Below are 10,584 nucleotides of genomic sequence, written 5' to 3' on the forward strand. Positions count from 1 at the left end.
AGACAATTTATTACATTTTCTGCAACCTAATAAATTTGAATTGTAAGCATATATATTAGAGAAAAATGTCTAAACAAGTAATTCTTAACACAAGTCATGCATTAGTTGCAAAAGTACTGATGCACTTCTCTGGTTTTAGAGGACAATTCTTTAATTGCGCTATCTATTCCCTAACATTCATGAAATTCATACTAAAAAGACAGCGCTAAGCTTTTCTAACATGTATTTCAGCAAAGCCTAAGATCACGATACATCTTAAGACACGTCACGTGTGCAAGTCCTTTGAGTTCAATGAATTAAAAAAGTATTTTTAAAAACATATTGAATACTGAATTACTACAGCTATTCAACTGATCATAATGTGAAAATCTTGCATTCAAAAAATAAACTGTTCTATCAAAAGCATTAGGCCCCGGATTCCAAAAGTGTTGCACATGTACTCCTAGGGATAGCCCACCAATGCCCCAAGAACAACCAACGAGACCCTGCATTCAAAACCATCGACAGAGGCTGAAAATTGAAATGGAGATCTGAGGTGTGCAAGGATCTGTTAAAGGGTGATCCGCCGTCTGCTGAGGACACATCTACAAAGCCACGCAGAAAGCTCTCGTCAGAGCCCTGCGTCCCACAGGCATCCCCATGCCCATTCCAAGCACCAGCCAGGGAACATGTCCTGGCCGGCACCTTCAGCAACATCACCCAACTGCGAGTACCCGGCTCGCTGAACATCCATCCTCTCCACGATCTGTACCTCAGTTCAGGATTGGTTCCTTTAAGCCAGTCACCTCTGAGCACTTGCACCTACTTGCAGTCCAGAATCAATCTCTAAACGGTGTGGAAATGCACTGACAACCGAGTGAGTCAATTGGATGAAGGAGGAGGCTGCTCAGACTGAAACAACAGGGACACCAGAAGTGCCCTGTGCTTCAGTCACAGCTCTCAAGCACTCTGTTCCACAACTCTCCATGCAGTACTCCAGTCACAGTATTTGAGGAGAAAAAAAAAAAAGAAAAAAAAAATCTGTCTAAAAGGATAGAAATAAACCAAGCTGCATCTTGAAAGAACTTTCTGATGGTTAAAACTCAAAATTTTCTGTGTGCACTCTGAACAAGGTTCTCTCCTTTTAGTTATGTTGTCAAACATCGCCAGGAGGCTTCAAGCCAGATTACTCACCAATATGATTATTTTTTTCCATTAACTATTTTCAAACAATGTGCATTCCTAACAAAAGCATTTCCTAATATAGAATTCGCTGAGTCTTCCTTTTGTCATTTTTTTTTAAAATAAAACAAATCCTTTTTCTTTTCATATTTCAATGCTCTTAAGTGCAAACAATTTGGTACATGTGAAGTCACTCTATTTTGACAAATTCAGTCCTGGGGCTTCGGTTTTTGTTGGGTTTGTTTTGTTTTTAAAACTAGCTGCCAAAGGAGAATTAGGATTACTGACATCTAAATTCTTCCTCTGGCTCAATACACAAGTCATGGGAAGTGAAAATCCCTCCTCTTACCAACCCTAGGGCAGGGATTTAAGGAATGAAACATCAACTAATTCCTTCCATCTTAACTAACATTGGCCCAATGCAATGCTTTGTGGGAGAAAAAAGTTGCCAGAAACTCTCCCCAAGTCTCTGTTGCTCACATGTCTTGAAGGGAGCACAGGGAACAGCATAAAACGTCTGTGCTGTATCCTGCTCTAAAAAAATTCTGTTTAATTTTTGTTGCAGTGCCAGGTGACACCATCCTGCTCTCAGTCTCAGAAGGAACAGCCGCTACAATGCTGTTAAACTTGCCCTTGTGAAGCCTAAGAACACAAAAGAATAACCCACAAGAAAGCAACGTCACGAGAAATAAGGTAAGTGCAACAATTAAAACGGTGAAATGAACAGTTTTGATCAGAACAGTGAAATGAACTGTCACAAAACCAGACTGGGGAAAGGAAGTAACCTGGTTGTTTCCCCAAGCCGCTGAATTACAGTGCTCACAGGACTGTCAATGCTTACGCTAACAACTGCAAGATCTTTGAAGAACTTGGTATTTCAGGTCCCTATCTGTTAAAAATATTATATTATGCCGTGGCAATCCTCTATGAGATTACGGTTTGGGCATATATCCCTGTCACGCTGAATGCCAGACACTCTTCGGTGTCACCAAGGATCACCGGCACTGCTTCTGCCTCCCTTAAGCCGGTAGCGGCAGTACTAAGCCTGCCCCGTGCAACTCCAGCCGAGATCCCCCAGTGACGCCGGCCCTGGCAGACGACGTGCTGGAGAGGTGGGACATCCCTCGTGGCTCCTGGGGGCTGGGGGTTGCAGACTTGCCAACCCTTGGGTGAAAAAGGCCTCACTGTTACTGGTGACTTTAATTAATACTTAATTCAAGCCACTATAAAGCAAAATGCAAAGAAGCCTTAATTCACCTTTTCTAAAGCAGACAGCACAGTTGCACATGTTTTAGCAAAGATGCAGATGAAAAAATGAAAGAAAATCTAAGCTGAATCTGTTTATACTAAGGTTACATCAGAAAGGTTTCTCTTTTCCTCACTCACTGATAACGCCATTTCCTAACTGATAAAACTGTTGTCAAGGTTTTGGTTGCATACGTGCCTGCTCTTCTTCAGCAGGTAACATATCCTTCACGCTGAGATCCCTTCGGTAGCAACACGTACATCAGAACAATACGAAAACCGAACATGCAAGGTGACTAATTGTATGAAACGTATTAGCAGCTCTTGCCCGAGACTGAACATGACTGCGATTAACATGCTGGAGGTGCTCATCTCCCGTCTGCTCGTTTTATGCATGCCATGAATCAACAAAAGGCAGCAGAATCATCAATAAATGATGATCTTTCTGCTTACACTGCATAGGTCAAATTCCTCGTTAATTTAATAAAACCCCTAAGCTTCCAGTATTGTTATGCCAAGAATAAACATCTCATTTCATCAAAATATAATTGATCGTAGGTAATTCAAAACTTCAGAACCTGACTGCCAGGAAAATACTGATGAAGAATAAAACTGCATCCTTTTACCTTTTCTTATGGAAGGAAAAAAAAACCCCACCCTCTCAGTAAAGCTTCCACAGTTCTGTCAACAAAGGTGAAGTTCCATTAAAAATTTCTCCACTTAGAAACCTTGTTAAAACAATGCTTCTCAATCCACACCCTTGCTCAAGTTTCATCATCTCATAGCTATACTGATGCAACTATAAACTCATCTAACCAAAATGCAACTTCCAACATCTTTACTTTTTCAGTGGTTGAATTCACAGCTGCATAAGCATAGCCAAGAGGTGAAGAATAAGCATCTGGCAGAAGGGATAAACCTGTAAAAGCAGCCATGCCACTGCAAAACAAATCAATACAAAATCCATAGGGACCTACTTAGCAATTCGTACTCTGTGAGCGATCGGAGAAAAAAATTGCAGCGGATGCTACACAAACTAAAGATATTCACTGTCCTTGCTTTTTAGAAAGACAGGAAGGAGTCCAAAGAGTAACCCTGGGTTAGAGCCCCTCCTCAAGACCCCGGTCCTAACCAGGTCAGCACAAGCTTTGCCATGTACGTCAGTTCAGGGGTTAGTGCCCTCCTCTAAGCACTTGCTCCCACAAAAGCAAGCTGAAAGATGGGGGTGAGGAGGGAAGCTATGTCAAAAGAAACTCTTATGTCAAGATTGTTTTTAACTGCCATATCTCTGCACAAGGGGATCACGCTGATGATATAATAAATCCTTCCTGAAAACACTCTGGGGTATACAGAACCACTGCCAGGTGTGACTTCAAACATCTGGACAAAACTGGCTTGCTCGTCATCATGAGCACCGAGTCAGACTTCTTTGCTACCGAGTCTCTAAACTGGGGTGTGGCGCAATAATCACTAAAAGATCTGAAACAAAAATTTAGTTTCAAGAACAGTTCCTAAGCCAGCCTCCCCGTGATCACAAGTTCTGCAAGATGCAGAGAGCTACAAGCACCTCGGCTAAAACATGACGAAGTACCAACGTATGCAGGCAGAAGGTCCTGTGGCAGGCCCAACTTACCAAACGTAAGCCTCAGCGCTATAAATTAATAGGAGAATCTGCATCACGGAGAAGCTTGTTCTGTTCCTCCATGTTATTTCCCAAAGCCTCAGTTCAGGATTTGCGATCACCCTTTTCCCTTCACTACTTACCGTGCCTCCTGGTAAAAAGCCTTAATTGCAGTATGAACTGAACTGCTAGATTTTTAAACTTGGGCTTTAAGTAAGGCAGCTTGATTCTGGCTTTTAACTGCTGAAGAGACCAACTCCTGCAGTTAACAAGCGACCCGCGCAAGACACAGAAAGCAAACATGACTCTCAGCATGCCACAAGCTATATACAGGAATGATCAAACACAGGCAACGTGCAACAGAAGTGGTACAATGGCTTACTCTCTTCCTCTGCTCTGCATGCTCTGACAAGAAGTTTTGTGATACTTGGTGACTGGATTTAGAAACCTTTAAGAAGATCTGTATGTGTTCGTATCAAGAATACAAACACTAAAACAGCTAATTTGAACCCACAGACAGAATCTGTTATCATCTTGTAAAAATGTTCAGAGTGCTATTCATGGAAAATGCCACCTTTCCACTGTGTCAACAGGGAAGTTATTTTCAGCTAGTGAAAACGTTTTTCCCTGAAGTGCTGAGACATTTCCATTCTCATCAGAAAAGCAAGGTAATGAATAGAAGTATTTTTAAGGACTCATAACATGGTCTAAAGAGAGCTCTTATATCAATACACCCATATGTTAGGAGCAGGACTTGGTCTGCAAATAAGGGTCTGGTAACAGAACTGTTTCTTTCAACTGGAATGGTTTTGTATTGCAAAACTGTTTATATCAGCATAGTTTATTTCTTACACAGAAATAACCATAAAAAGTAACATTACAATACAATAACTACATGCCTATTATAATTCCGTAATAATAGATGGTTTTGTGTGTAATAACGTAATAGTACATTTAAAGCCATACAGGATATGTTTGTAGATAACCCCTGGATACTTACGGTGGAGCACATTATGCAGATTCCGCAAGACATTCCAAGGAAGATGTTCATCAGGGTATGCCAGAGACCTGCTTGATCAATTATCTTTAAAATTCATGATGGGACTAGGCCCAAGGGCAAAGACAACAAATATCAACCCCTTCATTCAACCCCTTGGCTATAATATGGAGCATGAGCAAAACCAGAAAGTATCCAATAGCAAATCATTTGCGTTCAACAAGACAGTGGCACCAGGGTGTTTGGTGAACAAAGCAGGAGCTTTGGCATGTATTTGTTCCATTGCTCAGCTGGCATTTATGTTCCAGCAGAGTAAGCAGCCTGGACTAAAACTTGTGTGAATATACAAATAAGTTGAGTAACCTTACTAGGGAACTCAGTTCCAAGTCAGTGCAGAGTTAAACGGAACTCCTGTTTCAGACAAATGAAACTTCACTAGAGTAGGAATCAGTGCATTGTTACTACCAGGCAATGAAAATGAATTTAAGCCCAGTCATATCATACTAAGTCCATGCGTGAAAATAGTACAAGCATATCGAGCTTAATCGAGGAAGTTTTTAACGTCTGGACTCATTTGAGTTCTGAAAACAAAGGCAGTAAAGGAGCAGACAAAATTGCCAGTGGGACAACTTAATATTAACCAGCTCTCAGTACACACAAAGCACAGTTTCTATCTGCGAGACTAATAGGTCATCTGAGATGCTGAGAAAGTTACTCAAAACATAGAGCAAGTCAGTGGCGGAACCTGAAATGAGAGTCGGTAATTCTGATGACCCACACAGTACCATGACAGCTAACCCGTCCAAAGCACCTGCTGGAAGGTTGTCAATACGCAGTTCCAGTTAATGATGGGAAGCGCTGCAGTACTTCCTCCTTACTGCCACAGAGCGCTGCATGCATCACTGGCTTACAAAAATGACATGAATTAGTGAATAAGGAGAAAGGAAGTGAAAGTTTTAGCAAGTCTTACTCTTGATCTTGAAAACTGCAGCAACCTCAGTGGGCATGTGACAGAGTACCAGTACTCTCCTCCCCCTGCCAGATCCATGCAAGCAGACACACAAAACACCTTCGGATAGCCACCTAAGCACCCAGGCCAGTAACGAAAGCGTTCAGGGCATGGGGAAACGATCGTACGTTGGTTAAAACAGAACAGGGGGCTGGACTCTTTCAGTTTAGTAACGACTGAGATTTCTAGGCAATGACAGCATCGCAAGGGATAACTGATAAGGTTACCTCTCAGCTGGTCACGCTACACTCTATGCATAAGCAAGCAATTTCAACTGCGTTGATCAGGCTATTTAATCTGCTTTGGTGAACAGTCTTCAGATTCACAAAATGCTTTTTCAATTGAAGCTGGGGAAAAAAGCATGTTTTTATACAACTAATTTGGAGCTTTAAAGAAGCAGCTGACATTGACAGCACTGCACATAAAATGGTGATGATGATACCAGAGCTACGCCAGGAGAAAATGGCATCTGTAAAAATGTTCAGATGCTAGCAATAATTTTGCATTAATTCAAATGATTCTTCGATGAATGGACATAACGCTAAATAAGGATGGAAAAAGTTGGCAGTGGTGTGGTGCAATCAGACAGTGAAGCTAGTTTATTGATCTTGTTATCATGTACTCCAGTTGCAAATAAACTGATTAATGGATGCTTTCCCACTCCAATTAAAAGAAGCAAGAAAGAGAGTTCCTAAAAAGCAGGAAGGAACCAGATCAATAGAACAGCAATATTGCAACAAAAGATGCCTTGCTCTTCTGCAGAAGATCATGACCAATTTGCTCTTCTCTCCTAACAGAAACGCAATATGGGATTACACAAGCGCTCACACATTAAGCTACCGATGAAAGCATAATGGCCATAAGTAGAAACCATTCCCACATTTACTTGGGTTATGCGCTTCAGTCCTCTCATGGCTTTTAGATCATTACCGCATGATGGCCTACGTTATATGAGACACATAAAATCATATGCTGCCTAAATATTTAGAGGAAGCCCTTAAATGATGTATTGCATCATGAATAACATGCTTTCAGCAGCAAGTAGACAAAAAGTCTTCTCCAGCTCCAAGAAGAACCACCTCCAAAGCTTTTCTGATGTGATAGCAAGATAATGAGAATGTCGTACCATGCATGCCAGACGATTCCTACAGTAAAATCTGTGTGTGCACACGTACATATGCACACATGAGAGAGTGCAATATGAACACGAATGACAAGGAGGTATAAGAAAAAAGCAAACCCTTCAGGTAAACAAATACTTTCCTTAAAACAGATTTACCTGAGACTCCAATTCTTCCAATTTACGCTTCCTGGCATGAAGAGCTTTACTTGGAAAAGCCCAGAAATAATTGGAAGTTCCAATTCTATCAGTGTCCACCATGCCATCGTCGACTAAGCTTTGCAGAATCTCTTTCACTGACATTGAGGCTAATAAAAGCAAAAACATCAAATTAGAACTGCATAGCATCTGAACTATGGAGAATTATGAACACCAGAAGCTATCAGCTACATCATCTGCATGAATATTTTACTATAATGTCAGCTAGCTGGAAGATTTCAAGAGGACACCATGCCTGATGCTTCACTTGAAGGGATGAATCTCTTTGAAATCAGCAGTTTATATGTTCCGTACAGTCTGCTACCAGACGTTTGTAAAACACCCCTCCTGAGTATCATAAAACATACAGCATATTACAGTGCGATACCATAACAAACTCACGAGAGGGTACTTGAGAAGTTGTCTTGCCATCTTCAGTCTAACATGAATTAACTTACACTGTCTTGATTAGGAGTGTAATTACATTTCACTTTGTAATGCCTATCAAAGCATTTAACAACAGCAGAGGCACTAAAGCCACCTCTCTACAGAGTCAGGAGGTGCAGATTTTCCTGTTGATTATATTCAGTTCCAATACAGAACGTCACCTGCAGTCAGAAGGATCCAAAGCATTTCTGAACATAATTGTTCTTTTCTAGCAAATGTGTGTGGTATAATTCACCATTTAAAAAGTGATACCTGTTCAACAAAGCAAAGTAGTTATTATTATTATTATTCTCAGGTGTTGCAGATATAAAGACTTCTGAGCTAATTTATGGTTTTCAGTGTCTGACTTTCAATTTCAAGTCTAAAAGGTATCCCAGATCAGGAACATCCAGCCTTTGGGAAGCTATAAGCTGGATGCCAGCACGAGGACGTTTCCATAGGCTAGACATTTTTCTTCTCAGAGTAACAGGGGCTTGGGTTGTGTGGCTAAATGCCTTCATATGCAGAGGCAGGACGAATTTGGACTATTCAAAGGTGTCAATGGTTTTAGAAGCTCTACATTCCGTATTTTTAAATATGAAATTCCATTGCTCGTATTTACTGTTTTGCATCCTCTTCCTGCAAGTTACAATTAAACATACACACTGACAAACCAATCAAGACAGCACCACATCCCTTCAGAAGCCTACGAGTGCCTCTGTTAGCTGCCCACCTAAGTGCAAAACACTGCTTTGCAATATTCACATATGTTTGCCCTTCTTCCAGCAAGTTCATTTACTCCTGCAGTGCCACAGAGATATGCTAGGCAAGGACAGTGGCAATACACAAACATTACGCTTCGCCCTCCTTCTGTCAATGAACATAGAAGGAAGCAGAATGAGGAACATGTATAACAACTCAACAGCATAAGATAAATCCTCTTGGACCTAATCCTAAACCAATGGATCTCATCAGGAAGGCTTTCGTTGAAAAGACGAACCCTTTCCACTTACAGCTGTCCAGCCATTTTTTTGGCAGGGAAAAGCTCAACAGAACATTGACTGTGTACATCTGGATGGGCATTTTAAGATATTTGTGACATTACAGACAGACACTTAAATCCTCTCTTCACTACCTGAGTACACATAAAGATTTCATATGCTGAAAGTCACTTCAAGTCAGGCATCTCAGAGCCTAGGAAAAACCCCATCCCGTGTTTTAGTGGTTAACTTGGAGTTAGCTGCGACATTTTAATAATCTGTCATCTTGGCCTTAACATTTAACATAAGTGACAAACATTAGCAAACCGAAGTAGGAGTATGCTGTCGATGTCACTTTTAACGCTACAGCCCTGCCATTGACCAGTCTCCCTCTGTAGCTATCTTTTCCATTATTACAATCACAAAGCTAAAATTGTAGCCAGGAAAATTTACACTGTATGACCTCTCCCAACAATGATTAATGGCTCAAGAGAAATAACTTTTGTAAACACTTACTAATCCCTTTTTCCTTTGGAGCAATCTTCTCTATGTCCTTCAACTGGAACACATCTTTCTGCACAAAACATAAAAGACACTTTAGCTGCAAATGACAGCATCATCTAAGCCTGAGTGGTTTTTACACTAAATCAATGCCAACAAAAGCAAGTAGGAAATACACGGCATGTTTATGTTTTGCTAGGGAAATAGGCTGCGTATTCTTCAATAGAATTAGAACATTCTGAGAATTAAATAGAAAGGGTTATTATTGTAACAAGCCCTGTTCTTTTCTTTGGTGCCCTAAAGTCACCACATTTTGTCTCAAGTTAGACCCTAAACCCCTCAGTGCAGACAGAGCCCAGGTGAGATTGTCAGCACCAGATGCACCATATTGCTCAAGTACTCAAATGTCACAATAGATTTTTTTTTAATAGATGAAACATTGTGAATTACGTATGTCACCAATATAATTGCAGCTCTGTTTTGGGATCTTCAGGTTTCTTCTGCCCAGTGACCTCTTCTAGGTCTGCTCTCATCTTTTCTAACGCTCAGATTTCTTCCTCCTCCCATAAACTGCAGTGAGATGCTTCCTAATCTCTTGCTATCCCTCTTACGGTAAGAGCCTCAAAATGAGAAGATTTGAATAGGGAGCACAAGAAGCCTTTAACACCACCTGTGCACCCTCATGCCTTGGCTCCAGCTGGGGACGAGCCTCCTGATCTGGAGCTACCTGAATCAAGCTCTGTCCCTGTAATGTATAGATTGATGACACAGGGCACCGGTGAAATGCATAGCGGGATATACAGAGTTCATCTACATCTACAGCTAAGCTCCTTTTAGGACCTGTTTTCCCACTGATGTAAAGGCAGGACAATTACAAGTTCCTTACTGTTTCAAAAAAGATCTCCATCATGCGAGCTCTCTTCTCCTCAAAGCTCAGACCTTTTTTCTTGGACTAGAAGAGGGGAAAAAAACAAACAAAAAACACATTCAGCCATTTGAATAATTAACATCTGCTCAGAATTCACATTTGTTTACCTCTAAGTTGTATTTGCCATCCTTTAAAATACTTTACCACTAACGCCAGCCTTCCAGATAAACTACTTCTTCCCAAAGAATCGTTACACCATGATAATCCACCTGCAATCTGTTAAACCGAGGGACCTGTACTCTAAGTTTGGAGCCGACCTTTCACACAACCCAATCCAGCTCAAGCCGCAATGTTTCCTGGCATGCCCAAGCAGTTCCTTGTTTTACCTGACTAGATTTAAAATGTGTATTTATACCCATTCTCAGCAACTCACTCAAATGGTCAATAGTCCTTAAAAA

The 10,584-nt window shown here is 41.0% G+C and overlaps 1 protein-coding gene across 2 annotated transcripts in view; it reads right to left on the reverse strand.

Moving 5' to 3' along the window:
- MND1 (meiotic nuclear divisions 1 homolog (S. cerevisiae)) overlaps positions 1 to 10,205 on the reverse strand; it is a 38,839-nt gene extending 28,634 nt beyond the window's left edge. The window contains exons 1-3 of one of the 2 annotated variants that reach the window (XM_009706066.1): positions 10,145 to 10,205; positions 9,274 to 9,331; positions 7,313 to 7,461 (exon numbers count right to left, since the gene is read on the reverse strand). In XM_009706066.1, coding sequence (XP_009704368.1) covers positions 7,313 to 7,461; positions 9,274 to 9,331; positions 10,145 to 10,168 — 231 coding nt within the window. In that variant the 5' untranslated portion in view covers positions 10,169 to 10,205. Of the gene's footprint in view, positions 1 to 7,312; positions 7,462 to 9,273; positions 9,353 to 10,144 lie in introns of both variants that reach the window. The other variant, XM_009706065.1, reaches the window with a different exon arrangement.
- Positions 10,206 to 10,584: the final 379 nt, after the last annotated feature.

This window comes from Cariama cristata, unplaced genomic scaffold (genome assembly GCF_000690535.1).
Source record: "Cariama cristata isolate BGI_N322 unplaced genomic scaffold, ASM69053v1 scaffold11238, whole genome shotgun sequence".
NCBI lineage: Eukaryota > Metazoa > Chordata > Aves > Cariamiformes > Cariamidae > Cariama > Cariama cristata.